The sequence below is a fragment of the Podarcis pityusensis genome, assembly GCF_964106645.2.
Source record: "Podarcis pityusensis genome assembly, chromosome: 11".
In the NCBI taxonomy this organism is placed as follows: Eukaryota; Metazoa; Chordata; class Lepidosauria; order Squamata; family Lacertidae; genus Podarcis; species Podarcis pityusensis.
The window spans coordinates 45,140-72,823 of NC_138036.1; the positions used below are offsets into that span (position 1 = coordinate 45,140).

The 27,684-nt window shown below is 52.0% G+C and overlaps 1 protein-coding gene and 1 long non-coding RNA gene across 3 annotated transcripts; one reads left to right on the forward strand and one right to left on the reverse strand.

The window, feature by feature from the left end:
- Positions 1–234: 234 nt before the first annotated feature.
- On the forward strand, positions 235–27,104 carry CA9 (carbonic anhydrase 9). 2 transcript variants are annotated; one of them, XM_080973551.1, is made up of 14 exons: positions 235–395; positions 6,733–6,774; positions 7,508–7,678; positions 19,332–19,477; positions 20,781–20,873; positions 21,050–21,116; positions 22,114–22,271; positions 22,556–22,697; positions 24,647–24,727; positions 24,985–25,050; positions 25,903–25,926; positions 26,082–26,117; positions 26,420–26,513; positions 26,886–27,104. In XM_080973551.1, exons 1-14 carry the CDS (start codon positions 275–277, stop codon positions 26,953–26,955), a joined length of 1,311 nt encoding a protein of 436 aa, XP_080829677.1. In that variant the 5' UTR covers positions 235–274; the 3' UTR covers positions 26,956–27,104. The 2 variants fall into 2 exon arrangements, with proteins under 2 accessions (XP_080829677.1, XP_080829678.1); XM_080973552.1 differs by lacking the exon at positions 25,903–25,926.
- LOC308458792 lies at positions 4,059–9,032 on the reverse strand. Its single transcript, XR_013977667.1, has 3 exons — positions 8,723–9,032; positions 6,644–6,741; positions 4,059–4,184 (listed from the first exon to the last, which is right to left on the reverse strand). It is a non-coding gene; the product is annotated as an uncharacterized lncRNA (long non-coding RNA).
- Positions 27,105–27,684: the final 580 nt, after the last annotated feature.

The window sequence follows — 27,684 nt, forward strand, 5'->3', positions numbered from 1 at the left end:
GTGCGTCTCAGGGGCGACCATGGCCGAGGGTGTCCTGGCGAGCGCTGGGAAGAAGGGCAGCAGGGCAGGGCAGAGCTCCCAGGCTCAGCCGGGAGATAGTCCCCCAGAGCCAGAAGCCAGGAGGGGGCGCTTTCAGCCCGCGGGGTCCCCGGAGGAGGCGGCGGTAGCAGCCACAGATCCTGGCTATAAAAGGCGCGCCCGCCCCGTCGGCCGTCCTGAGCGCCTGCCGGTCCCACTCGGCCGGGCGTGGAGGGAGCCGCGTGCAGCGAGGACGATGCGCGCCCGGGACTGGCGAGGGCTGCCCCGCAGCCGCCTCCTCCTGCTGGCCGCCCTGCTCGCCTGGGCCGCCGCCGCCGCCCACGAAGAGGACGCGGAGGGGCCCCACTCGGAGGCAGGTGGGTCAACAGTGCGGCTGAAGCCCCCAGATCCGCCCCCCACCCCCCTGTAGACATGGTAGAGCCGCCGATCTTCCAAGGGACCCACAAGGGAGGCCCCGCCCCGGGGGCAAGTGCATCTCCCCCCGGGATGGAGGGCGCGTGGAGAAGGGAGAGCCGCTCCGCCAGGGACCGCCAGGCGTGCCGCTGCTGCTCTGGTGCCGTCCTCCGGCTCCAACCTCGCCTTTACTCGCGGGGCCGGAGCCGGAGGTCGCCCCTGGAGGGGCCGAGAATGCCGGCGCGACCTCCAGGCGCGGGGGAAGAGGATGCCTCTGAACATGCTCAGAGTGCCCTTCGCTCTCTGCTCCCGCCCAGCCGGTTCGACTTCTCAGCGCGAAAGGAAAGTGCCTCCCAGGACTCCATCCCGCTCTCGCTTTATCACCTGGGTACCAGCGGCCCCCACGCCGCGCCCAGAGCAGCGCAGCAACGCGGCCGGCCAGGAGTGAACAAAAGGGGGCGAGGGGAGGCGCGGATGCTGGTCTGTTTAGCTGGCTTGGCTTGCGGGGTCCGGAGGATCCGGATCGGGAGAGAGTCTCGGTGGGAGTCCCCCCCCCCCTTGGGGTCCTGGGAGTCCCGCTCCAGCTGTGGAGGCGCCCCGACGCGCCTCTCCGCCGGGAAGCCTCCTCGCCCGCCTGCCTCCCTCCAGAGGCATCTCCCCCCATTCCCGCCTTCTCCGACGGGCCCCCGGCCTGAGGCCTCTGTGAACAATGGCTGGGGGGGAGAGGGGGGAGGTGGTCTAGTTTGGGGAGCCGGACAGGCAAAGACTGGCCCACGTCCCCCGCCAGCCCCCTCCCTTTCCCGCGGGGCTTTCTGGGCTTTCTGCTTGTGCCATCCTCAAGGCAAGGAACAAAGTTAGTCGGGCCACGGAGGAGGGGCCCTTTGGCGCCCCCTCCCCGCCCGGCGCTGCTGCCCCCGAGGCTTCTTTCTCTCGAGCCCCGGACAAGAGGCAGCCGGGCTGTGCCGAGGCTCCCGAGGAGGTCGACTGAAAAGTTCTCGACTTCGTTTTCCTTCGAGGCTAGAGCTATTTTATGTATGGATTAGCTGCTACATTTTGATGGCCGTTTTGGGGCAATCCTGTATGAGGAAATTGATCTTGAAGGAAGATCTGAACGCAGAACCTGAATAATAATAATAATAATAATAATAATAATAATAAATTTTATTTATATCCCGCCCTCCCCAGCCGAAGCTGGGCTCAGGGCGGCTAACAACAATCAAAATAATCCAGCATTCTAAAAACATTCATTATAAAATTAATTAAAATCAAATTGATGGCAACCATTAAGCAAAATTCTGTGCAGATTGCCAGAGGAGGGGGTCTGGCTGCGCCCTGACCAAAGGCCTGGTGGAACAGCTCTGTCTTGCAGGCCCTGCGGAAAGATGTCAAGTCCCGCAGGGCCCTAGTCTCTTGAATACTCTGCCCAGGTCTGGTTGTTCCACCTCCAGCCACGTACAGGGAGCCAGGGAGGGGAGCAGGCGGGCTCGGTCAGGGGCCCGATCCCACAGCCATTTCCCAGCCTTTCCGCAGCAGTTTGTGCCCAAGATCCTCCTGGCCTTAATGTCCTGGGGGCTGGGGCGAGGGGGGCGCAGCTTATGGCAGGCATGCGCTTGCAGTACTCTCCTCCCGCTGCTTTTAAATAAAAATTGGGTCGATGTGAGCTCCCTGGAAGGGGGGGGGGCATGCAGAGCCTTCAGGTAATGCAAAATACAAGAGAGCTTCAGGTTCAGTCAATTTATTAAGTTGGTTAATCAACTAAAGGTTTAATTGCCGACTGAAATGTTCTCCCCATCCCACTTCATTGGCGCGGCAGCGACTGACGGGTCCAGCGACATACAGTGAGTCAACCTGGAGGGGAGGGGGAGGCTTAAAGGCGGCTTTTCTTTCCCATCTCCACCCCAGGGATCAGGAAGCCTGATCCTGTGGGTTTCAGGGGAAAACCGCAGTGGCATTTTCTTCCAGCAACTGGAGCTGGTGGGGCTTGGTTAAGTAAGTGTTGCTACAGTAAGTGTTCAGGAGAAAGCTCTCAAGAAGGCTGGATGGGCTCCTACCCGAGGTCCACAAATGGGACGAAATCCATAGGCTTCCTCTCAGGCAGAGCTCTGGGAGGTGAAACACTGGAGCTCCTGGGGTGCTGCTTCTGCCCCTCCCCAGCTCCTGCTGCTTCAGTCACTTGGTCTGATTATGATACTCCCAACCCCCTTTTCTAAGCCTCAACACTGGGAGTTCCTCTGTCCTCCCCTCCAGCCTGCTCCTTATGGTGGGACCCTGGTGCTAAGGGGGTGGACCGCAGCTGCTTGTCTTGTGAGGAGCTGAGCAGCATCCTTGACGCTGTTGCTCTTGCCTAGCTCAAAGGCCATTCCATTTCAGGTGAGGCCACTGCTCTCCCCACTGAATCATCTTTTTAAATGAAGCAGCAAAGCGTTGGGAGAATTGCCTTAATCAGTGCAGGAGGAGGAGGTGGAATGATGGAGTCCAGGCAGAGGAAATGGGGGCTGAGCAAGGACGAGAAATGGGAGGTGGGAGTCTTTGGGGTGGAATCGCCAGAGACCACTCTGGCTCTTGCAAATGGTCTCTGCCCCCTACTGGGCAAGCCACCTCTATCTCTTCCACCTCTCCTTCGTCACCTGGTGGGAAAGGCTGAGCCCATGTTCTGGGCAGAGCATAAGGAAGGGCATTTAGTGCCTCTCTTGCTCTGAGCTTTTGGGGAGTGCCCAAAACAGCAAAGTCTCCCCAGAAAGTGAAACTGAACAAAACTACATTATGCTACCGTTTCTGCACAAACCTTTTGCTTTTGTTTCCTGCATTTAGCCCAAGCTATCCCAGACCTCCCACAATCCACCTTGTACCTAACTTACTCATGTTAGCAGTAAATGGCCTCTCTGGTTGGTATGAGAGGAAGCAGACTGCATCTTTCGCATTACTTGGGGCAGTTCCAGGAGGCCTTGGGGTGCACTGGCAGCTTCACCCTAGAACCTGTGGTGGGCCTCGTGGTGGCTTAAGGCCTGCTGAGCAAGGCTTAAAGAGGCACCTGCAGTCCACTCTTGGAACCACTGAAAGACACCAGCACCCGTCTCCTTAGCAGGCTCAGCCACATCCATGTGGGGCTTGTGGGAAGAGAGACACTGGCCACCTGAGGGGCCTGGCATGTGTGTACACCCTTGGGGTGGGTGGGCAGGGAGGAAGCACATTACAGTCTGTGCCACCAGCACGGGGGCGGGGGAGAGGGGGGACCCTGCAGGAATCTGGCCCACTCCCAGCCCTCAGGCACATGAACTCCTGGCCCAGCTTGCCAGGAGGGGATTATTATGTGTGGCATAAGTTGTTCTGAGCGGAAAAATGTTTTTCAGGAAATTTCATTAATTACATCTCAGGGTGTTCCATTTTCTTCCGCATTAGCTGTGCTTAATTTATATATGGAAGAAACTGAACAGTTAAAAAGCAAAGAGCTTGTAACATGTCTTTTACCAGCAGCACATACAACCATAGCCAGAAACTGGAAAACTTAAATTCTCCAGATATGAACCAGTGAGATAACATAGTTTGGCAAACAGCCTTACTGGGGAATCACTATCACACAAATTAAGTGTCATGTGGACAAAACAAAAAGCACCTGACAATTTCCATGAAATCTGGCATTATTTTATTGTATATACAAATAATGAAGCAAGGGTCTGGGAAGAACCTCCAGTCCAGGGTGCAGTCGGCTTGTATAGACCAGAGGTGTTTGTTTGTTGCCCACCAGCCATATCCTGTAACAAAGGAAGTAAAGAAGTTAATGATATAGTGTATTATAATTTGTTTGGTATTATGGCAGCCCTGTATCTGGATGTCTTTAATGTTTGATGTTTATTATATTTTTATATGTGTTGGAAGCTGCCCAGAGTGGCTGGGGAAATTATTACTACTACTGCTACACCATGAGAGGAAGAGAGAGGACGAGCTCTTAGATCCTAATGACTTTTATTTATTTAGCTTTTGTATGCCTGAGAAACTTGCTTTTTCTCTTTTTGTATTGGTTACTGTTTTGAAATTCATTAAAAACGATTTGGTGGGGGAAGTTGTTCTGAGCAGGAGGTTGCAGAGGAAGCACTCCAGCAAAGTAGCTGCCAAGGAGGGGGGGCTGAAGGCCCACCTGGCCCACCCGTCCTTTTTAGGTGTCGATTTTATTAGAGCTTTCATCTTTTCACAGTAAAATGGTTCAGTCCCTTCTGCCACTGGAGCCTCCACTCATCCCCCAACCCCATCATCTTTTTGCAATAATATTTTCATTTCTGCTTTGGAGTCCTTGGCACATTCTAGTGCTCAGCTTTGCTTAATCCTCCCTCCTTCTAGAGGAAATGCCTCAGGTGGTTTCAGTGCCACCTCCCAGATGATGTTATTGTTCCTTCTTACATCCCCAAGTCTGAATGCAGGTGGGGGAAAGGTCAGAGTAGGGTGGTTAGGAGTCCAATGAATAGGGCTTGGAGGGACTCTCTACTTGAGACCCCAGAGACCCAGTGCTGCCAGTCAATGTGGACAACACTGGCCTAGATGGACCCAAGGATGTGACTCAGTATAAGGCAGCCTCCTGTGCTGTGTGCAGGAGGTTTCAATAGGGACAGTCCAGGGTGTTTTGCTTCCAGGGGCAGCTGCTTCCATCTGCCTAAGGTTAGGGCTACCCTCTGTCCCAGGTCCAGTCCCCCATGTCATCTCCAGGTAGGAATGGGAAAGAGCCACCTGCTAGTCAGTGGAGGCAATGCTGAGCTGGGGGGTGCAGGGAATAGAAGGCAGTTTTCTCTGCAACAGAGGGCACACCTGTTGATCAGAACAGACTCTCAAAACTGGGCAACTGTGTTCAAGTCTTGTACCTGGCCTTCCTCTTGGTTTCTAAGGGTTTGATATGTGGGGAACATGTGGGTCAAGGGCGAGTAGGGTGCATGTGGAGCTCCAGGAGCAGCAGGTTTCCAAAGGGCAAAAGATGGAGTTGCAGATAGTGCAGAGATAAGAGCGGGGTCTTCCCTGCTTGATCTGGGAGTGGGCACAGCCCAGAGTTTTCTTTGCAGTCATGCAGGAGATTAGGAAGGAACCGCCATCTAAACAGAGGGCCCTGAGCTAAGAACTGAAAGTGCTTATTGGGACAAGTGCCCCGAACAGCCTCGTGGGAGGGGGCCGCAGTGCCTGAGTGCTTGCCCAGAAGCCCTCCAGGGGAAATCTCAGCTCAGTCGTGGACCCAAGAGGCGAATTTTCGCAAGAATCTCTCTCTCCCTCCCATTGTTCCTTCAGCAGGACAAGAATAATCCTGTTGGACTACTTTACAGGGTTGTAAGAGTTACTGAGAGGATGTGTGAGAAAAACTTTCAGCATGAGAAAAGAGCCATAAAAGGCTCCCATATATTCTTCCACTTGCCTCTCCTGCCATACATTGACACCAAGTTCTGCCACCCTCATGAGGCTGCCTGGCTGGCTATGGGGACTTGGCCTCCCCATCACCATAGAAACCGAGCCAGGTGTGGAGTGCACCTGAGCAGGGGAGGGGGAAGAGCAGGCAGGGCAACCAAAATGGTCAAAGGCCTGGAAACGATGCCTTATGAGGAACGGCTAAGGGAGCTGGGCATGTTTAGCCTGGAGAAGAGAAGGTTAAGGGGTGATATGATAGCCATGTTCAAATATATAAAAGGATGTCACATAGAGGAGGGAGAAAGGTTGTTTTCTGCTGCTCCAGAGAAGCGGACACGGAGCAATGGATCCAAACTACAAGAAAGAAGATTCCACCTAAACATTAGGAAGAACTTCCTGACAGTAAGAGCTGTTCGACAGTGGAATTTGCTGCCAAGGAGTGTGGTGGAGTCTCCTTCTTTGGAGGTCTTTAAGCAGAGGCTTGACAACCATATGTCAGGAGTGCTCTGATGGTGTTTCCTGCTTGGCAGGGGGTTGGACTCGATGGCCCTTGTGGTCTCTTCCAACTCTATGATTCTATGATTCTAGGGAGGGAGGAGCAGCCACTCACCTCTCTTCTCTGGACCACCTGGCCTCCCTTTGGAGGCAAGCAGGATTATACCTGGCCTAGGCAGGTAGGTAGCTTGGTTGATAGCCAAGCTGCCTTACCAGGTAGGGACTGGTAGGCTCCCACCTCTGCCATGCAGTGGGGTTGCATGGGATGGGAGTAGAGGACCCTTTCCCAGGATAATGCCTGACCCAGTAATATCCCCTTCCTCCACCAGAGGCTCACCAGGAGGATGGGAGCCGGTAAAGCAGCTGTTGAGCCTTGCTGGAGAACCTTCAGACTTCCTGATCCCTGGCTTTCCTTTCTCTTTCCAGGTCTTCCTCCTGGCCATGGAAACAGTCACTGGAGCTATGCAGGTAAAGGCTGGCGGTGAAGGCTGCCCCCTCCCTCTCTCCTCTAGGCTTCTGGCCAGAAAACAGACGCTGTGGGGCTTAATGATTAGCCAGCTCCCTGCTCCCTCCCTCACACGCAGAGCCAGCTGCCCTGCTCTCCCTGGGCCTGATCAGCACCACCCCAAGGCCTGCATGGGTGGGTCTGGTTCTGGCTAAATGAGAGTGGGGGCAAAGACAGTGGGGGCACTGCGGTGGACGTGGAGTCCTCTGCAGCCGCAGAACAGGTGCCACCATCTCCCATGAGGCTGGGCCCCCAGGGCCTCCTTCTGTGGCTCTGGCGCTCCTTGGCCCCCTCCTCCCCCAGCAGGAAGCTCAGGTGCCTCTGCTGGCACTTTGCCCTGTGGGAACCGGCTGCTTCTGAGATTCAGCCGGTTTGCCTTGGGGAGGAGAGCAACCTTGGCACGTGCCCTTGAAGGCCTGGCTCAGTGCGGAGGTGTGTGGGGCCCAGCTGGGGGGGCGGGGAGTGATAGCAGGGAAGCAGGCGCCAGGAAGCCACTTTGCAACAAGGGCAAGACAAGAGAAGTTGAGCCTCTTGCCTCTCATCTCTGGGGTCCTTGATGGCCTCTTAGTTTATCCCCCAACAACATCAGGATGAGAGCGAAGGGCTTCTTCAAGGTCAACCTCATCAACCCCCAAGATGGGCCACAAGCAGCTAGAAGGAAAAACCCCTCCCCTGATGCCTGCCCTCCTCTTTCAGACAAGGCAGAGTGGGCCTCTGATTTCCCCCACTGCGGGGGCCACATGCAGTCCCCCATCAACATTGAGACGGGGGCCGCCCTCTTCAGTCCCCAGCTGGAGCCCATCCTGCTGCCTGACTACAGCCTGCCTCCCAGGGAGATGCTCCGCCTCCAGAACAATGGACACACAGGTGAGACCCCTACCTGCCCATGCCCAGCCACACCCAGGAAGCACCAGTGGGCAGGGAGGCGTTGGCACATCAACCGTTTGGGATTTTCATGAGGCTGGCAGGGGGTACCCCCACAGGTTGGCACAGCTTCCAATTATGGCGATGTCCAGGCGGCCTTTGGCAGGTGGAGCTGCTTCTCTGTTGATGTTCCAGTTCTGCACTGTTATGGCTCCCCTCCCCCCGGCCAGGGGGAAGCCCCCCAGGGGACTTCATATCTGAACCTGTGGCTGTCACGCTGCACTCCAACCCTTCTTCTTATTCAATGGTTTATTCACTTAAAATGTTTCTCAACATTTACAAAAGGATCAACAACACACACAAAAAGAAAAAAACTTCCATTTCCTCCCCATCCCCCACTTTCCCAAGATAAAAAAACCAATAAAGATATTCAGCCAAGCAATTAAAACATTTTCCACAGCTCAGCAACCCACAGTCTGAGCCAGAGGGCGTTTCTCAAGGACAGGCTGGTCATAAGAGAAACTTCAACGCCTTCCCAAAGGTGAACGGGCGGCTGAGTCTGCTTCAGATCCACCAGCAGGGAGTTCCAAAGGCATGGGAGCCACCACAGGGAAGGTCCTCTCTCTCATGGACACCAACAGCACTGAGCTAGGAGTTGGGCGCATGCAGAGGGCTTCAGCCCATGGGCAGGCAGATAGTGTGTGCTGCAGGCAGTCCATTAGATAACTTGGGCCCAAACGGTTTACAGCTTTAAAGGCTAAAGCCATCACTTTAAATTGGGCTCAGAAATGCACCAGAAGGCAGGACAGAGCCAGGACAGCAGAAGGGGTTACAGTAGCTGACCACTTCTCTTCCTTGTCAAAGATCTAGTCAGAGGTGGACTTTGGTCTTTCAAATTTCAGCAGCCCCCAAAGCAAGGCCAAAATTTGGGGAGCCCCCATCTTTCACCAGCCATTCTGCTTAATTCACGATGTCATAGCTGTGTGTTAACAGAGAAATCTGAGGGCTCCCTTGGACAAAAAAAACAAGGACACCAGCCAGGAATACCAGAGCAAAACAGCAGCCAGTAGGCTTGGTCTTGATTGAAGACTGTCGCAACAGGACTCCCACCTGCCACAAGGTGGAACAAGATGGAAGCCCTGAACGAAAGAAGACCCCAACTTTTATTAGCTACTAATCCCCCATGCTACACCCCTAAGACTACATCATAACTACATCATGACTACATCATTGACACATCACAAAGAGGAGGGGTTGAGGTAGGAGTTGTGGTGGTAACCTGAGTGTCTTGTCACCTGTCCAGTTCCTCCTTTCCCCCTCCCCATGATTACATTCCTGAGGACAAAGAGGAGTTCACTGTTTCCTGCCCTGAGGGAATAATAATAATAATAATAATAATAATAATAATAATAATAATTAATTTATACCCCGCCCATCTGGCTGGTTTTCCCCAGCCACTCTGGGTGGCTTCCAAAAAAACACTAAAATACAATAACCTATTAAACATTAAAAGTTTCCCTAAACAGGGCTGCCTTCAGATGTCTTCTAAAAGTTTGGTAGTTATTTTTCTCTTTGACATCTGGTGGGAGGGCATTCCACAGGGCGGGCGGCACTACCGAGAAGGCCCTCTGCCTGGTTCCCTGTAACTTGGCTTCTCGTAGCGAGAAAACCACCCAAAGGCCCTCGGTGCTGGACCTCAGTGTCCGGGCAGAACGATGGAAGTGGAGCGGCTCCTTCAGGTATACTGGACCGAGGCCGTTGGTCACTGTCCTTTGTTTCAGTCCGTACTGAATCTACTTCCATATGCAGGTCCTATGTGAGTGTAATGATCTTCTGTCTAGGACCATCAAGGTTGGCATGCCAACTGGGTAGGGCTCGCTGCGGGCTTGGGGAATTATGGCTGCCTTGTGTCAAGTCTCCCCTCTTTGATAGTCCTTCCTTCATGGTGTAAAATAAAAGTGGAACGGTACAGATCTGATGTATGGCTGATTTGTGTGAGTGAGTGTGTGTGTGTCGTGTTTGTACAAACTGAATGATTGGGGGGGGGGGTTCCTGCAACATGTGACACCCCCTTAGTTCGGCACCCAGTGCAAGAAAATTGGTGGCACTGCCCTAAAACCACCTCTGCTCTAGTGGTTACATTTGGGACCAGCTGACGTTTCCAAACTGCCTTTCAGAGCAACTCCATGCAGAGCACATTGCAGTAGTTAAGCCTGGATGTGACTCCGGTGTAGGTCACAGTTTCTAGGTCAGACCTTTCCAGGTGGGCTGAAGCTGATGCACAGTGCTTCTTCACCTGTCAGTCAAGCTGCATGTGGGATATAGAAAAGGCAGGATCTAGCCCAGAGCTGTTCCCCTGCACCAGCTAAGGATACCAACAGCCTTCCTGGGATAAGGAGGTGGGGGAAAGAGGCAGAGCCAAATGTCATACTGAGGATGCTGCACCACAAACCTTGGGATGACAGCCTCCCAGCGGTTCATGTAGAGGTTGAAAAGCATAGATGTGGATCCCTAAGCTAGGGGGCATGGGGCAGAGCAAATGCCTCCTCCCCAGGCTCCATCATTCTGAAAAGGCTCGTCCTGAAAGGGCTGGGACCTTGTGAAGCCAAATCCCAGTCCAGACAGCTGACCAGAAAGTTGCTGTGATTGAGGGTATCGAAACCACTAAGAGGTGAAGGAGAGACAACAGGAGTGCCCCTTGTCCCCCCCTTCATCCTTTGCCATAAGTCGTCCACCAGGACCAGCAAAGTGTTTTCATAGCATAACAAGGCCTGAGCTGGAATGGATCCAAATAATCAGCATCATGCGAGGCCACCTGGAACTGAGAGACCTTCAGCCCCTTGCGCCAAAATTGACACATTTGAGAGCAGATGGTGGCTTTTGATACTTCTGGTGCGTCTCAGGGAGGTGGGATACTGTGCTTCAGTGATTCCACTCTTTCTCCTGGGTCCGTTTCCATGGTAGTCATGGGAGGCTACAGTGAGGTGCCATGTGAGTTGCCCTGTGGTGCCCCAAAGGGTTCCATCTTGTTCCCTGTGGACTTTAACATCTATATAAAGCTTCTGGGAGAGTCAGAGTGGAGATGACACCCAGCTCTATCTCTCTGCTCCATCTGAATCAGGAGAGGCAGCTGAGGTTTTAGAGCAAGGCCTGGAGGCAGAGAAGGGCTAATAAACTAAAGCTGAATCCAGAAATGACAGGTGTTATGTGTCCTGGGTTCTCACATCTGAGAGGTGGGGAGGCAGCCTGCCCTAGACAGGGAAGGAGCAGGCTTGCAGCTTGGTGGGACTCCTGGATTCAACAGCATCCCAGAGGCTAAAGCCTTGATGTCTCCTGCCATCTTGCCCCTTCTTGTGCTGCTAGTTTCAAGGGTGTCTGGCTGACTGGTTGGCAGACAGAAGGAGGAGCAGGTGGTGTGAGCAGTACGGTGCTCCCAATGTAGGGAAATCCCTCTGGATGTCTTGTGCTTTCACCCTTCTACCCACCTTCCGCCAGCCCTCTTCTCCTCCTCCTCCTCTTTTTTGCTGGGCCAAGCAGAATTATTCTTGTAACCTCCACACAGAAGAAAGGACTTTTGGAGCTCTCCAAGGATCAGCTCCCCCCATTTGCAAAGTCTTCCTCTGTTCAAAGTGAGTCATTGCTCTCCCATAGGCAGCAGGGAACCTCTTGAACTCTGGGGGCTGCCTGTGCACTCTGGAGTCCTGGATTCCCCCCCCCCCCCGAGCTCTAAAATGCGTGAAGAGCCAACAGGATCCACGGAGTCTCTCTGCTCAAAGTGGCTTGACCCTCTGCCTCTTGGAGGACAACCAGGAAGGCGAGGGAGGGTGTTGGGCAAGCAGGTTCATCCCCACCTTCCTCCTCTGCATGATTAATATCTCAAGGGCAAACCCAGCTTTGAATGAGGCTCTCGTGTTTTACTGCAGATACTCCGATGACTGATAATGCCTTTTTGCAAAAGCAGCAGTGGGGGGAGGGAGGTTGAGGCTCCTTAGAAACTAGTGAATGCATAGAAGCAGAAATACATTTTTGTGGAATCAAGCCTCCAGCTGCACCTGATAGACTCCAACCTTCAAAAGCTTCTTCTGTTGTGTATCTGTTTACCTGAGGAGCCTAAAGACTCAGTGCCAGCAAAGTGTCTTTAATGCAATAGAGAAAGTGAGCCCAAGGAGGGGGCAGGCAGGTCTCACTGGGGCTGAATTGCCCCAAAGGCCTCCCCCCAGTACTCTGACTGTCCTGGCCATGCCCTGAACGCAGACTATCCTGCCTCACCAGGCTGTTGTGGAGACAAGGAAGAGAGGGCTGGCTGGGCACTTTCTGCAAGGCGCTTCTCGGATGTAGGATGACTGTAGGGCTGGAATAGCTGCCATTTGAGGAGAAACATAAACAGCCCATGCTCCAGGAAGTGGAGAGGGCAGGATACCTGAGCTCATGAATCATTTCTCTTCTTTTATAATACGAAAGTGTAAAGGAAGCTCAGTGAGAGGAATCGGCTGCAGGTGTAAAGCCAGTCAGGGGGCGGTGGCCGCTTTTCCACACCCAAAAAGGTCACGGGAAATAAAGAGAGGCAAAATGATTACGGTGGATGCAGCAACCGCACAAAGGGCCTTTTGACGACTCAAGGGGCATTGTGGGAGAAAGCAGGACTGAGCATGTGCAGAAAGCGGGAAGAGGAAAAGTGTTTTTGCAAGTCGGTGGAGGAAGCCTGGAGTAAGTCTCTTTTGTCAGATCACGAGGGGACGTCTGCTGGAACCCAGGCAGAAACCGTGTCTGTGGGTCCTGGTAGAGTGAAAAGGAAGGGCAACAGTGGGGGGTGGAGCTGAAGGTCCCAGTGGGCAGAGCTGACTCCTAGTCTGGTCTCCTCATCCTCCCCCTCGCAAAGACCACTGAGCTGCAATCCTTTACGTGGCAGGAGGAAGCACCATTGAGCTCAATGGGATTGATGTCTAATTCATGTACAGTGGTACCTCGGGTTAAGAACTTAATTCATTCTGGAGGTCCATTCTTAACCTGAAACTGTTCTTAACCTGAAGCACCACTTTAGCTAATGGGGCCTCCTGCTGCCGCCACGCGATTTCTGTTCTCATCCTGAAGTAAAGTTCTTAACCCGAGGTACTATTTCTGGGTTAGCGGAGTCTGTAACCTGAAGCGTCTGAAACCCAAAGTACCACTGTATTTAGGCAGCCTGTAGACCCCCTTGAACAGACCACAGTGCCATTTACAATAAAGCAACTAAATAAGACCACACAAAACATTTTCTATGAATTTATAACAGAAGCGTTGTTTGTGAGTGTGTGTGTGTGTGTGTGTGTGTGTGTGTGTGTCGTGTTTCTACAAACTGAATGATTGGGCAGGGAGGTTTCCTGCAACAGAGACATGCTTGGAATGGAGTCTGGGCACGGCAGTGCAGACCCCAAGAAAGACATGAGAGAGAGCAGAAAGTCAGTTGTTATGGTTGGGGAGGATTGGTGAGGAAGACTAGGCTCATGGTGTGGGCTGGGGGGAGGCAGTGCCCCAGTTCCCCATAGCAAAAAACATATTCTGGCATTGCTTGGAGGTCATCCTCTGAGCGTGCAAACTACATTGTCATCAGTATACTGAAGCTCTATGGCGGAAGTTACAGTAACCTTACAGTAGCCTTACTCAGCCTGCTCAGATTAAAGAGCTTTCCACCTGTTTGCTATATGATTTCTACACCAGAGGGGAGTTTCCCTTCAACGATGTGTAGGATCATGGCAATGGGAATAATAGAGTTGGGGTGATAACACATCCGTGTTTAACGCCTGATCCCACTGTGAATGGTTGACTTTGAGAGGCATTGTTATCCGTGATTGTTGCCATCATATTATCTTGGAGGAGCCAAAGGATGTTCACAATTTATATGGTCAGCTGATTTTCAGAAGGAAAGTCCACAGGGCAGCATGATTTACAATGTCGAAGGCCTTAGTCAGGTCAATAAACGCCATATACAGGGGTTGGTTTTGCTCTCTGCATTTTTCTTGAAGCTGCCGAGCAGTGAAAATCATATCCACTGTCCCCCTAGAAGGTTGAAAACCTTTTTGGGATTCAGGAAGGGTAGCCTCAGATATAGTTAGGAGACGGTTTGCTAAGATCCTTGCAAGAATTTTGCCGACCGCAGCTAATAGAGAGATGCCACAATAATTTGAAGACTTTGACAGGTATCTTCTGTCTTTGTTGTTTTTCATTTGGTTAATACCTGTACACAACTCTCCCAGATTTGGAGATACTGCATATTGGAGATATTATGTACAGCATCACTGTGTTGTAACCTCAGCAAAGCTTTTGTCCTAGATCAGGCACCCCCAACCTGTGGCCCTCCAGATGTTTTGGCCTACAACTCCCATGATCCCTAGCTAACAGGACCAGTGGGCAGGGATGATGGGAACTGTAGTCCAAAACATCTGGAGGGCCGAAGGTTGGGGATGCCTGTCCTAGATCCATTTGTTCTCTCAAAGCAGGAGTTTTTCCAGTGAGGGTGTTGGAAGGATTGTTTAGCCTGGCTCAGAAAAAGAGGCCTTGTGCAGACCAGAGTTTACTGTGTCAATTAATACATTCACACAATTTGCCTGTGCAGTTTCCTGGTGATTCTACGGGCAAATCTGAGGGGTCTAAATGGTGGGGGGAGGAATGCACCAGATAAGGCACTGCTCTCTACCTCCCTGCCCTGTGGTACTTAATGAAGTCAACCAATGAGATGGTATCGAGTGTCTGCTGGCTTGGGTGCAGAAGATCAAAGTTGTTCCTCATAGGCAGATTCAAATCTGTGGGAGGGGGGGTGGCCAGAGAGAGAGCGGATGAGCAGCTCAGTAATGCTCAAATGTGGACAAGCCCTTAGCAACAAGGTGCTTCCTCTGTGAATGGGCAAATGCCTCTCGCGTGCCTACTGGGGATAGAGGGTGCCAGGCTCTGCCTGCTCCCCTAGCCAGGCTGTGTTCTGGTTAGGCAAGAGTCAAAGTCCCTTCAAGCCTATTGTGCTGGTTGTTGGGCGGGGGCAGGGTAAGAGCAGCCTCTTTTCTTTGCCAAACCTTTTCACTCTGGCTCACTGAAGCCAGCGGTGGAGCGGGAAGTGGATCCCTGCCCTTCTGGGTGTGATCTGCTAAGGACAAGCACCTGCTGCCAGCTGAGCTCCCTGCTTGTTGGCTACTCTTGCGTTTGGGAAGATGTGGGCACCTCCTTTCTTGGCAGGGGGTGGGGTGGGGGGAACAAACTGATAAGGAGCTGGGACTCTCTCCAGCAGATGTGGCAGCCAAGGCAATTTGATCCCTGGACAAATTGGGCAAGTTTTCCATTGCCAGGTTGCTCTGGCCTTAGAAAGACCACTTGCTGATCTTGGCCCGTCTTGCTCAGAAAGCCCTGCCCACTCTCCCTGGCATATGCTCTCGGCCATCTCTAGGGATGGGACCAGGGTCACTGCCACTGCCACATGAAGTCACTGGAGGGGAGACGCTCTGAATTATAACGGGGGGGGGGGGCAGATCCATGGTACAGTGGTACCTCTAGTTATGAAATTAATTCGTTCTGGAGGTCTGTTCTTAACCTGAAACTGTTCTTAACTAGAGGAGTGCTTTCACTAATGGGGCCTCTTGCTGACGCTGTGCAGCTGGCACATGATTTCCGTTCTCATCCTGGGGCAAAGTTCTCAACTCGAGGTAACTCTTCCAGGTTAGTGGAGTTTGTAACCTGAAGCATTTGTAACTCGAGGTACCACTGTACTGTACTGTAGATGGCTCTACTGCTGACTTATGCCATCTTTCTGCTCATGATCTCCTTTCACAATGTGCTGTGCAGCAAAGCAGGTTTCCTCTCTGCCTATTTTTTGAGTGGATTAGAGCCCAGCAAAGTCTGAAAAGAGTCTACTCTGGGTCAGTTTGGTTTGGATGGAGGAATGCAAAGTTTTTGCCTTCAGCACATTTGACTGATGCAAATATGAGGCAGATTGCAAAGTTGAGCAAAGCTGAGCAAATGCACAGGTGCCCTTGCAAAGCGATTGCATAGGCAGGGAGTAGAGACGAATCTGGAAACTCCTGTGGGCTGCAGACTGAGCAGGGCTCCATAGTGACAAGAGCCTGTTGTAAAAGAAAGAAAAAGAAAGGAAGGAAGGAAGGAAGGAAGGAAGGAAGGAAGGAAGGAAGGAAGGAAGGAAGGAAGGAAGAGAAGGAACACCCATGATTGTTCAGGCAAGTGAAAAGGGCACACATCTTCTTGCACTTGGCCTGGACAGATCTTGCTCCGTCTTGCTCTTGGCCAGTAGTCGAGTTTCCTTCCTTCCTTGCTGAAGCTGTGCCTTTGCCCTCAGGCCCTCCTTCACTTATTTCTATTCTGAGAGCCTCTTGATCTTCTCCTCCCTTCAGTTGGTCTTCCATGGACTGAGGGGGGCAGGGATGGATGCCTAGGGACCAGGAGGGCTGGGAGGGGATGTTCCTCCTCCTTGTGGCTGCCCAATTCCATGGGAGCTCTTTCAGGCTACAGAATTTTCTCCTGCAGATGTTAAACCCCAAAATCAGAGGGACACAGAGTGAGAGAAATATCAAGTTTGAAGACAGCTGGAGAGTCCATTTCTGCATACTCTCTGAATAATAGTTGCTACTTGCAAGTACATACCCTCATTCTGATAAAAAGCACTACAGTGGTACCTCGGGTTACAGACGCTTCAGGTTACAGACACTTCAGGTTACAGACTCCGCTAACCCAGAAATAGTACCTTGGGCTAAGAACTTTACTTCAGGATGAGAACAGAAATCGCGCGGCGGCAGTGGGAGGCCCCATTAGCTAAAGTGGTACCTCAGATTAAGAACAGTTTCAGGTTAAGAACGGACCTCCAGAACGAATTAAGTTCTTAACCCGAGGTACCACTGTAGAAGGAAGTTTAAATTGCCACAGATTTACACACATCAATGAAAAAATCAGAACCAACAGCCCCCTTCTTACTATGCTGGAGTGTGGAATGCCTGATTCTTCTTCCTCTTCTTCTTCTTCTTCTTCTTCTTCTTCTTCTTCTTCTTCTTCTTCTTCTTTTATTTTGTTTTATTTTCTACCTTATCTTAATTAACCACAATAGGCCACAAACATGTATCACAGAACTGGTTTTTTTTCCATCCCCAGGTCATGGATTTTATTTTTATTTTATTTTTTATGGAGAGGGATATTTTAGTATATGCAGTGATTTTAAATAAGTTGTATTGTTTACTTAGGGTTCTTACATTGCCTGAATTGGATGATTACTTTTTTTTGGGGGGGGGGTTGATCACTCATATGAATGTCTGCTATCTTTTCACACCAGTTTAAGGTGGGATAAACTTGCATCGTACAAAAATCTGCATGACATGTGAGTTGGTATTTGTATGCCTTTATTTGAAAATTAAGAGCAAGAGACCCGCCATTTAGGCTAAGGTCCTCAGGGGCCCTCTGAGTCCCAGAGGCACCTGCCACAGACCCAGCCTCCAGCTCCTCTTACTGGAGAGAGAGGCAGCCCGCTGAGAAGGAGGCAATGCAAGGAGCTCTGCTACGCAGCCCAGAGAGTCTTTGCCGGAAGGTCTTGCCTCTGCCACAAAAGCAGCAGCTGTAGCTCCCAAGAAGAGGCAGGAGAAGGGGCCTCCCGCCAAGTTTCCCACCCCAGAAACCGGTGCCTCTTTCTATCAATTTGGCAAAGAAGTCAAAGTATCCAAGTATACCTTCTTGAAGAAACCAGAGGCCTTTCTCCTGGGCATAGTTGGCCAATCGGTGTTAAAGAAGGACAGAACATTCTTCATGTATGCTACAACAGCAGCAAGAATACTTATTGCAAAGTATTGGAAGACACAAGACCTACCCACTCTGGAAGAATGGCAGATGAAAATGATGGACTACATGGAATTGGCGGAAATGACTGGCAGAATCTGAGACCAGGGAGAAGAGTTGGTGGAAGAAGATTGGAAGAAATTTAAAGACTATTTACAGAAATATTGCAGAATTAACGAATGTTAGAATGATGTTGGATTGAAGTTAAGTGGTTTCTAGCCGTAATGGTATAAAAGAATATGAAAAAATTGGACTCTTAACAGGTAAATTAATGCTATAATATATTAAGATTAAAGATCAGGATAAAATAAGGAGGGAAAGGAATTGCTGAACTAATAAATTGAACTGGAATACAAAAAGGGGAGGTATGAGGAGGTCCTGGAAACAAGTAAATGAAAGATAAGTGATGAAAAGATGGAATTGTTTTAAACTATTTTTTATTTTGTATTATTTCCTTTTTCTTTTTCATTTTGTAATATTGTGAAAACTTTAATAAATATTTATAAAAAAACCCAAACAAAGTATCCAAATGAGATGGGGAATTTTTAATCTCACCCCATCCCTTGGATGCAAAGGTCTGTGTGGGGTCAGGGGTGTGGAATTGGGCTGGCTGCAGACCCTCACCCAGTGGCGGGCGGGGGGCACCTGGGAATACATTTGCCATTGCAATGCCACCTGCAGACTCCTGTCCCCGGATGCCTCAGATTTGTTCCAGCGTGCGAGTGCCAGCAGTTCTGCCCAAACTGGGCCGGCTGTCGGAAGGGGGTCTCCTCCTCTGACTGACTTCCCTGTGCAGTGCAAGCAGCGGCCTGCAGAGAAGACAGAAAAGCTGACGGAACTCACTGTGTGCCCCCCACCCATTTTCCTTACAACTTTTGCCCAGAGTAATGGCCGCCCACCCAAGGGGGGGTGGGATTCATGGAAGAGAAACCTACTGATGTCTACTAGACATGAGGACTGTGCTCTGCCTGCGCTGCCAGAGGAGTCAGTGCCTCTGAATGCCAATGGCTGGGGGGAGAGTGGCTGGACTTGCACGCAGGTCCCGCTTGTTTCTAGGCTTCCCTTTGGTGAGAAGACAGTGTGGATCAGGTGCCCAGCAGGCACTTAAGAGCATAAGAAGAGCCCTGCTTGTTGTTGTTTAGTCGTTTAGTCGTGTCCGACTCTTCGTGACCCCCTGGACCAGAGCAGGCCAGGCGCTCCTGTCTTCCCACTGCCTCCCGCAGTTTGGTCAGACTCATGTTTGTAGCTTCGAGAACACTGTCCCACCATCTCGTCCTCTGTCGTCCCCTTCTCCTTGTGCCCTCCATCTTTCCCAACATCAGGGTCTTTTCCGGGCAGTTTTCTCTTTTCATGAGGTGGCCAAAGTCTTGGAGCCTCAGCTTCAGGATCTGTCCTTCCAGTGAGCACTCAGGGCTGATTTCCTTCAGAATGGAGAGGTTGGATCTTCTTGCAGTCCATGGGACTCTCAAGAGTCTCCTCCAGCACCAGAATTCGAAAGAATCAATTCTTCAGCGATCAGCCTTCTTTATGGTTCAGCTTTCACTTCCATACATCACTACTGGGAAAACCATAGCTTTTACTATACGGACTTTTGTTGGCAAGGTGATGTCAGAGCCCTGCTAGATCAGGCCCAATAAGACCCATCCATTCCAGCATCCTGCTCTGCCCTTCACCAGCCAGAAGCAGGAGCTGAGCACCAGAGCCCTCTGCCCTCAGGCGCCTTGTGAGTTTTGCCTGAGAGGTGCCCTTGGTGCAAAGGATGCCAAGGAGGGAAGCTCTGTCTCCAGTGTGCAAAGAAGGAGAGGGAAGCAGCAGCCTCTCATCTTGAGTGTCTCTCTCTTTACTCCCCCCCCCCCCGCAGTGGTCCTCGACCTGCCCAGGAATTTGACCCTCACCGGCGGGGGATTCCCGCAGCCATACCAGGCTGCCCAGCTGCACTTGCACTGGGGGTCTGCCCTGAAGCCCGGCTCTGAGCACACAGTGGATGGGCACCGCTATGCTGGAGAGGTAAGTCCCACTGCCCCTTGCCCGGCTCCCGCCTGCTTCTGGCCTCTTGCGTGGCTGCTTTGAGAGGGTCTCATGCAGAAAGGTGGCTTATGAGTAGTTTGAATAAATAAAAACTATGACAGCCCCCCAAAAAGAATCCCCAGTCCTCCTGATCCACAGACCTGACAGGAGGGGGTGCTGGTGACCCCCCCCCAGGCCCTTGGCTGATCTGGGGGCCCAAAGGTTGCATCAGCAGTGTCAGGGAAGGGCTTGGCGGTGGAGGGGGCAGCACAGCTGGATTTATGACATTTACAGCCCTGCCCCCCCAAAAAATACCTCAGAGGGAAGCTCACCAGTCCAGTCTAATCCATAACAATGAGGGCAGTATCGCAATCGAATAGTATAAAAATATTGCATGATGTCATATAATAATGACCATGATGACAGTACAAATAATAATATCAGGTAAGCACAGGTATTTATTTTTTAAAAAAGCAGCCATTAATTTCACTTTTGAATTTATAGGTAATAATAATAATAATAATAATAATAATAATAATAATATTTTTTTTTTAAAATTTATACCCCGCCCTTCCTGGTTCAGAAACTGGGCTCAGGGCAGCTAACAACAAATTTAAAACACTTAATTGTAATACAACATAGAAGCAGCATAAAATAACAGTATAAAAACATGAATAACAATAAAATTCAAAGTTCAAATATCAATTTGGGGGAAATCCATCCAATAAGCATTAGATAGTCACCAGGGCTAGCTGGCTGAATTAGTCCTACTTGGGCCAGCGAGGAGACCAGGGGAGAATTAGCCGTGGGGTCCCAGAGCAGGTAATCTTCATAAAAGGGGAGGGGGAGGGAAGAGAAGGGAAATAAAAGATCAGGCTGAATTCAAATTAAAGGCCAGGCAGAATAGCTCTGTCTTACAGGCCCGACGGAAGAAGGTTAAATCCTGCAGGGCTCTAGTCTCCTGGGACAGAGCATTCCACCAGGTCAGAGCCATAGATGATTTTGTGTAGACTTTCCAGCTGAAAACTTGCTGAATTCAGCTAATGGTCCATTGAATCTGGCATTCTTTGCCCCAAAGCTGCCAGCTAGATGCCTCTGCATCTCAGGAAGAAATCCTGAAAGTAGAATGGCCATCCCTGGAGGAATATAGGAAAATAAAGCTACCAATATCATAATGCCATTCTATAAACATACTGTATGAAGTGAAACACTTGGAGTATACTGCCTGACTTCTTGAGCTGCTGGAGAAGGTCCAGATGGGACTTTTGAGGGACTCATGGCTCTTCTCTCTTTCTGCTTCCAGATTCATGTGGTTTATTACAGCTCCCACTTTGACACCATCCAGGAGGCGATGGTCGAGCCCGGAGGCTTGGCTGTGCTGGCTGCATTTCTGCAGGTGACGGTGGCAGGAAGAGGGGGCAAATGAAGCCGTGCAAGGGGTCTGAGCAGCTCCTCCTGTGCTCTGGGGCAGTGGGAGGGGGCTGCATTGGAGACATCCACCAGCACCAGCTCATGAGCGGTGCCAATGCCCCCACTCAGAGCTCTCAAGAGCCCTTTCCACTGCCATTCCAGGTTGGGTCGGAGGAAAACGAGCCATATCAGTACATCCTTGAACATCTGAATGATGTCCATGAGGAAGGTAAGAGCAAGGGGTGCTGCAAGGAGCCCATGGGCAGAAGATGCTCATCCAGCCTGTCAGCTCTTGCTGGGCTCCTTTTGCTTTGCCTCGTCTAGGGAAATCAAGATTCATGCAAGACTCTGTGGGTGCAGAGTGGGTGCTGGGCCATGGGGAGTCAGGGCTGCCTCTCCCTGGGCTCCAGCCCCTTTGAGCAGGGGTTCTGCTTTGCATTTGCACTTTTTTTTTTTTAAATAATATTTATTCCAGATTTAAAGTTCCAAAAAAGAAAAAGAAAAACCATACAAAATACAAAGAAAACTTTAGCCATAACAAAGCAAGAAATAAACAAGTAAAAAAGAACAATAAGATAGAATAAAAAAGAAAACTTAACAAAAAATATAAAAATACATTGAGTTAAAATAAAACAAAAACAGATTAAACCTTTACATAGCCTTTTCCCTTTACTTATTTCCATGACCTCCTCTCACCTCCCAGTTTTGTATTCTAGTTCAGATCGTATTTCCAGCAAATCCTTCTAACCTTATTTTCATTTACGTATTTTAAAATTAAAATAATGTGATTAGACCTCCTCTAATTCATCAATTTCATCAACTCATTTTTGCTTAGTCCATTATATCATATCTACCAGAACGACCTAATATTCTTTTCCCAACCTCTTTCTAACATTCTTTTATATTGCAGTACTTTTGAAGATATATTTTGAATTTTTTCCAATCTTCTTCCATCGACCCTTCTTGCATTTGCACTTTTTTGGGGGGCACACCTCGTGATGTTTTGGGACCTGAGATATTTTGGGGCCGGAGCAACTCCCCTAGGAGGAGAGGCCACAATGTTTAGGGTTTGTCCATTTAGGAAAAAGGCCCATGAGGTGTGTTAGATTGTGCATTGTGTTTTCTCTCACACACACTTGTTACTGGAACTCTCTGGGGCCGTCTAACAAAGCAGATGTTCTGGGTCCCTTCGCTATGGACCACCCTCCCCTCCTTTCCTTTCCCAGGAGAAGAAACCTGGATTCCTGCCTTTGATGTAGCCAAGCTCCTTCCTGACGACCTCAGTCGCTACTTCCGCTATAATGGCTCACTGACCACTCCACCTTGTTACCAGACGGTGAACTGGACGATCTTTAACCAGACAATTCGGCTGTCCCCAGATCAGGTCTGTCTGGGTGGAGGAACATGCAGAGGGGTTGTCTTGTAGGAAGACGGTTCCCTGCATGTTGCCTTGCTTCTCCATCATAGTGTGTGGTCTGGTGATCCAGCTGGGATTCCTGCATTGCAGGAAGTTGGACTAGATGACCCTGGGGAGTGCTTCCAACCCTACAATTCTATGTTTCTGTGATTTGCTAGACTCCCCTCTACAGTAGGTCTGTCTTTGAATCCTTGGGAGTGTTGTTTTCTGTCGGATGTTTCATCTCAATGACCTGTGCCTTCTCATTTCAGATCTCTCTGCTGGAGGACACCCTTCATGGAGATGAGGACGAGCTGATCCAGGACAACTTCCGCTTGCCTCAGAGTCTGCAGGGCCGGAGTGTCCTGGCCAGCTTCCTGATGCTCCACAGCCCAGAAGGGGCTCAACCGCCTGGTAAGGGAGCCTGTTGTTGGGCTTAGCTGAGAGTTCTGCCTCAGGACAGTCACATCTCCAACCCTGTAGAACAGCACCAAGGCAGTCTGTGGCTCCCTAGAGGGTCTTGGGGCGCAACTCTCATGATTTATGGGCTGGAGTCCAGCAACATCTGGATGGCCGCTGGTTCTCCATCCCCTCTGAAAGAGGGCCAGGGACCAGGGCAGGTGGAGAGCCTCCCCAGAAACACTTCTGCCACCACAGAGTCCGGCCACTTCTCTCTTTGGATGTTTCATCCCCTGATGCTCACCAGTATTTATATCTCTCCTTTAGTCTTTGTTTCTAGTAGCTCCCTGCCCTGACCTCTTTCCTTCTCCTCCTTGTTCTGCTACTTTGTCTTCCCTGTACCGGGAGCAGCTGTATTGCAGGGGGTTGGACTAATTGACCCTTGGGGTTCCTTCCAACTCTACCGTTCTATGATTCTCAGAGTTTTGAGCAGCCTCTCTCGCCCACTGATTTCTGCCTTGGTCTCGTTCTGGATCAGAGGATCAGTCCCTCCATTCAAGGTGATCTTGAGCAGCCTTGTCTCTTGTGTACTGAGGTCCATGACTCTGGGACAGACACAGCCCTTTCTTCTCCTCTCTTCTCCCTCCCTTGGTCCTTGGCTACTTCCTAGCCTCCTCCGTCCCACCCACAAAAACACACACAGTCTGACCCTGATTCCTCGGGCCGTGGGACAATCTTGTTATCAGGCAAGGCTGTTGATCTGGCCTCCCTCCCAGGGCCGCCACTTGCCCTCCTTCCTGGTCTCCCTGAATGGGCTGTTGCGTCACAGGAAGGTTCCCCCTCCCAAGCCAAGGTGTGCCTCACCTGGCGGCTGGGCCTGGCCGGGGGGGGGGCAGGTGGAGTCCTTTGGAGGAAGAGATAGGATTGTTTGCCAGACAGTTGCTCAGCAGCCACAGGAGAGTTTTGGGCTCCGCCGTCTCCACCTGGCATGGACGTCACTTGAGGGCATCTGTGGCTTTGCTGGGGAGATACCAGACGGAGCCTGAATCTTCGGTGCCAGGGAGGACCTTACTTCCACTGAACAGGTGAAAGGGCTCTTAATATTAGACAGCAGCACCAAGCTTGGGTAGGAAACCTTTGATGGAGTTGAGCAAAGCCCAGGACCATTCCTTTGCCTGCCTGCCCATCCAGAGCCGCCAATCCCAGGAAAGCTGTGCAGAACAATGGCCCCCTCCCAAAGACAGCCATTGATGTGCATGGCACTTGGGACCTATGGGGGCAGTTTCAGGCAACCTGAATGGTTGGGTGATGGTTAGCTCAGTTGGTGAGAGCCTGGCACTAGTAAAATCAAGGTTGCAAGTTCTTTGAGTCCTGCCTTGCAGAGGGTTAGACTAGATGACCCTTGTGGTCCCGTCCAACTCTGCAATTCTATGCATCTATGATTCAGACCGTTATGGGGAAACCAAAGTGTCTGTCATGGGATATGTGTTGCTGTTGCAAGTTCTGCTCAGGGAGAGCAGTACCCTCCCCTACTTTTCCCACCAAATGACAAATCCAGCCACGCTCCCTGGAGGTGCAGCTGTGGCAACTCCCTTGCACTCCTCTTGGAGGCTGTGAAGTTGGGCCACAGGGCTGCAGATTCCCTGGGATGAGGTGGTTGCCCCAGGGACATAGGAAGCAGAGGTCACAGGCTCAGACCCCTGGACCCTCATGCTCCGAGAGCAGCAGTGGCTCTCCAGATTTCAGGAATGACTCTCTGCCAGCCCTTTCTGTAAATGCCACCAATCAAGATTGAACCTGGGAGCTTCTGCCTGCAAGGCAGCAGCTCTACCACTGGGCCATGGCCCTCCCCTGGCCCAAGGGGTCTCGCTATGGGGCTCCGTCTTTGCCTGCTGCCTGGAGTGAACACAAGGACCAAAAGCGCAAAACAAGCACTGACCAGCTCCTTGTGCTCGATCCTGCAGGTGAGGGGGGCTCTCCAAGGGCCCCGGATCCTTATGGTCCTGCAGAGGAAGGCGGGGGCGACAGTGCAGGATCTGCAGCAGGTAAGGCCTTGGGCTGCCCCCAAAATGGGGGGGGGGCTGGCGGGGAGGTCTGGCTGGCAGCTCTGCTTCTGGGCTTCCTCTGGGGTGGAGGCCAGAGGGGGAGACATACCTCTGCCTTGATACTCCAGTTGGCAGGCTCAGCAGGCATTTCCCCTTGGGCTGCCTCTTCTGAGGGCAGAAGCAGCTGTGGGTGAGGAAGGGCAGCCCTGGGGGCTTCCCCTGGAGGGGCAGGTCTGACGCTCTTGGCCTCCTTGCAGGCGGAGGGCAGCCCCACACCCCAGATGGTGCCTCAGGGAGAGACCCTGAACCAGCCTCTGGAGAAGGTAGGGCTCTCTGGCTGGTGGCTTGGCTGCCCCTTCGTCTCTCACCAGGCTCCTTTCCTTCTCTGCTCCCTCCCCAAATCCCTGCTCTTCAGGCCGGGTTGGCCACTGCCGCCGCCTCCCTGATGCTTGTCTGGGCTCTCCTTTGGCTGTGGCGCCCAGGGAGCTAAAATCTGGGCTGAGCTGCAACCTATAGGCTGTGGGCCTGATGTGGGGCTGGGTGGTGTGTTACATAACCCCCTCCCCTGCTCCCAAACCTGCTGCCTCCCTCCTTTCTCTTGCTCCTATTCTTTGGGGAACAGCCAAACCATTCCTCTTCCTGCCAAAGAAGATGTGAATGAACCCCTCAAAAGTTCTGCCACTGCCTCAGCACCACCCAGAGTTTTTTTTGGGGGGGAGTGGGGTCCTTGTGAAGCTCCCTCTGTGGCTACACAGTTGCTGTGGCTTTTGTGTGGTTGCTTCTGGGAAATCTTCCATGGTGGGCACATGTGAAAATTGGGAGGGGAGGAATTCACGTCTTCTCTCTCCCCCCGCAATCAATCAATCAATCAATCAATCAATCAATCAAGCTCTATTTTATTTTTTTGGCACCAGGCTCCTCCCTCCCCTTTTACCTGGGCATTTGGCTCTGAAACTTAAGGCTTTTAAGTGCTGTTATGCCATTTTGTGTGGCAGGTGACGCCTTTCACTGGCGCTTTTGGGGTTTTTACTGTTCTGCAGGCTTGTTCTTGTTGGCTTTGGTGTCTAGAATCTGCTGTAAGCTTCTTTGAGACATTTTTGTGAGCAAAGCGCCTAATAAATATAAAAGAAAACAACCACAGCTCCTCCTACAATTCACTGTCTTGTGTGTTTTAGGTCAGAGTCCAGCCACAAGTTCAGGTAAGAGCAGAACTAAGGGCTGGTGTCTCCCCTCCTCCATCTTCACACACACACACCCCAACCTGAGACATTGATCACTGGTTAGCAGCTCGGGAGAGGAGCCCCCCAGCTGCCCCTCCCTGGCATCTGACTCCCATTTTTCTGCTTGCTTCCAGGTGCTGACCAGCAGGTGGGCTCCTCCCTTCAGACAGGTATGTGCCCCATCCCTTGCTCCACCTGGGCACTATAGCTTGTGACCTCACTGCCTTCTTGCTGGGGGGTCTGGGGCAAGAGCTCTTCTCCACCAGTTTCCCTGCAGGCTTTGTGGTTCACACTGCCACCCTTTATATGCGGGTCACAGCTCCCCTCATGCAAGCCTGGAAGGTGCCTCAGAAGGGCTCCCCCCCCCCCCCAGCCAGACAGGGCAGGACCTCCCTCACTCCCCTCACAGCACTCAAGGCCTCCCTTGGCTACCTTCCCCAGGACAAACCAACAGGTTGCTCTCTTTCCACAGGGGACGTGTTGGCCGCCATATTTGCAGCTCTCTTTGGCATCACTGCTCTGGCCTTCTTCCTCTATGTCCGGAAGCACCAGGCCCAGAACCGCAGGTAAGAGGGGAGGGGCATTGCAAGCCCCTGGAGCTGAAGGCACAAAGCCCAGCAGAGGCTCCTTCAGGGCAGCTCCTGGATCTGGGGCTTCTGCCTAGGACCCCCTTCTGGGAGGGGTGCCACGAGAGCCCACATGGCTGGGGGGGGAGCCCCCGTGCCTCCCCCGGTGCTCTTTCTCAGCCTCTCTCCCCTCTCCCGCTTCCCAGGGAGGGTCCCAAAAGCTGCTCCCTTTCCTGCCTCTGTCTCTGACCTGCCCCAATGGAAGGACAGTCTGAGGCACAAAGGGGTCCAGTGGAGACCTGGCTGCTGGGGAGAGGGGGAAGAACTCTGTCCTAAATGTGCCTCTACTTGCCTCCCACTCCCCCCCTGCAGACGGGATTCTCAGCCCATCAAGTCCAGCATCATCTACACAGCAGCCACCACGGAGGAGAATGCAGCCTAGAAGGAAGCCCTGGCAGCTTCTCTCCCCCTGCCTCTCACGACTCCCTCTGCCACGTCGGAACACCTCCCTGCCCCCACCCCACAAGGAGGAGACACCCAGGCACCCAGCCCCACGGTGTCCCCACAGCCTTGGCCCTGGCACTTGCCCCCCTGACCGAGCATAAGCATGCAGGAAGGAGCCTCGGAGACCAGCACAGGGACCTCGGCAAGGGCAAGGGCTCCTGGGTGAAGCAGTGGCAAGCCCCCTCTCTCTTTTCCCACAGTCCCGGGCAGCAGCGGCTGGATCTGGCCCACCAGAGGGGGCTCTGCTCTGCTGGGTCAGGCCCAAGGCTTCTTGAGCCCAGCCTCCTGTTGCCCCCTGTGGCTACCCAAGGGCCTTGTGCAGGACGTCCCTGGGGTGGGAGACCCTCCCTGCGGCTGCTCTCAGGGGTCCAGGTGCCTCTCCTTCCATGGGGAGCCCACAGCCAGCATGCCCTGTGGCCACAGAGGGCCCCCTCCTCCTCCCTGCCTTGGTCCAGTCCGCCTTTCAAGGCACCCAGGTGGCTTGCTGACACTGCGTCTAGTGGGAGCGATGTCTAGCCTTGGAGACGGAGCCCTTCCCGCTGTCCATCCTGAATATGTCAACAACTGTCTTCGTTCTGGTTGGTTCTGAATGGGAGGAAGACTGGGACTGAGTGCCGGATGAAACCCATCTCTCCATTCCCACCTTGCTGGGGAGGCAACTTGGGTC

Bases quoted from the DNA above. Each gene is read 5' to 3' on its own strand.
- CA9 (XM_080973551.1), top strand. From the start codon at position 275: ATGCGCGCCCGGGACTGGCGAGGGCTGCCCCGCAGCCGCCTCCTCCTG. The intron at 20,874-21,049 runs GTGACGGTGGCA...CTGCCATTCCAG, and splicing joins TGCTGGCTGCATTTCTGCAG to GTTGGGTCGGAGGAAAACGA. The intron at 25,051-25,902 runs GTAGGGCTCTCT...TGTGTGTTTTAG, and splicing joins TGAACCAGCCTCTGGAGAAG to GTCAGAGTCCAGCCACAAGT.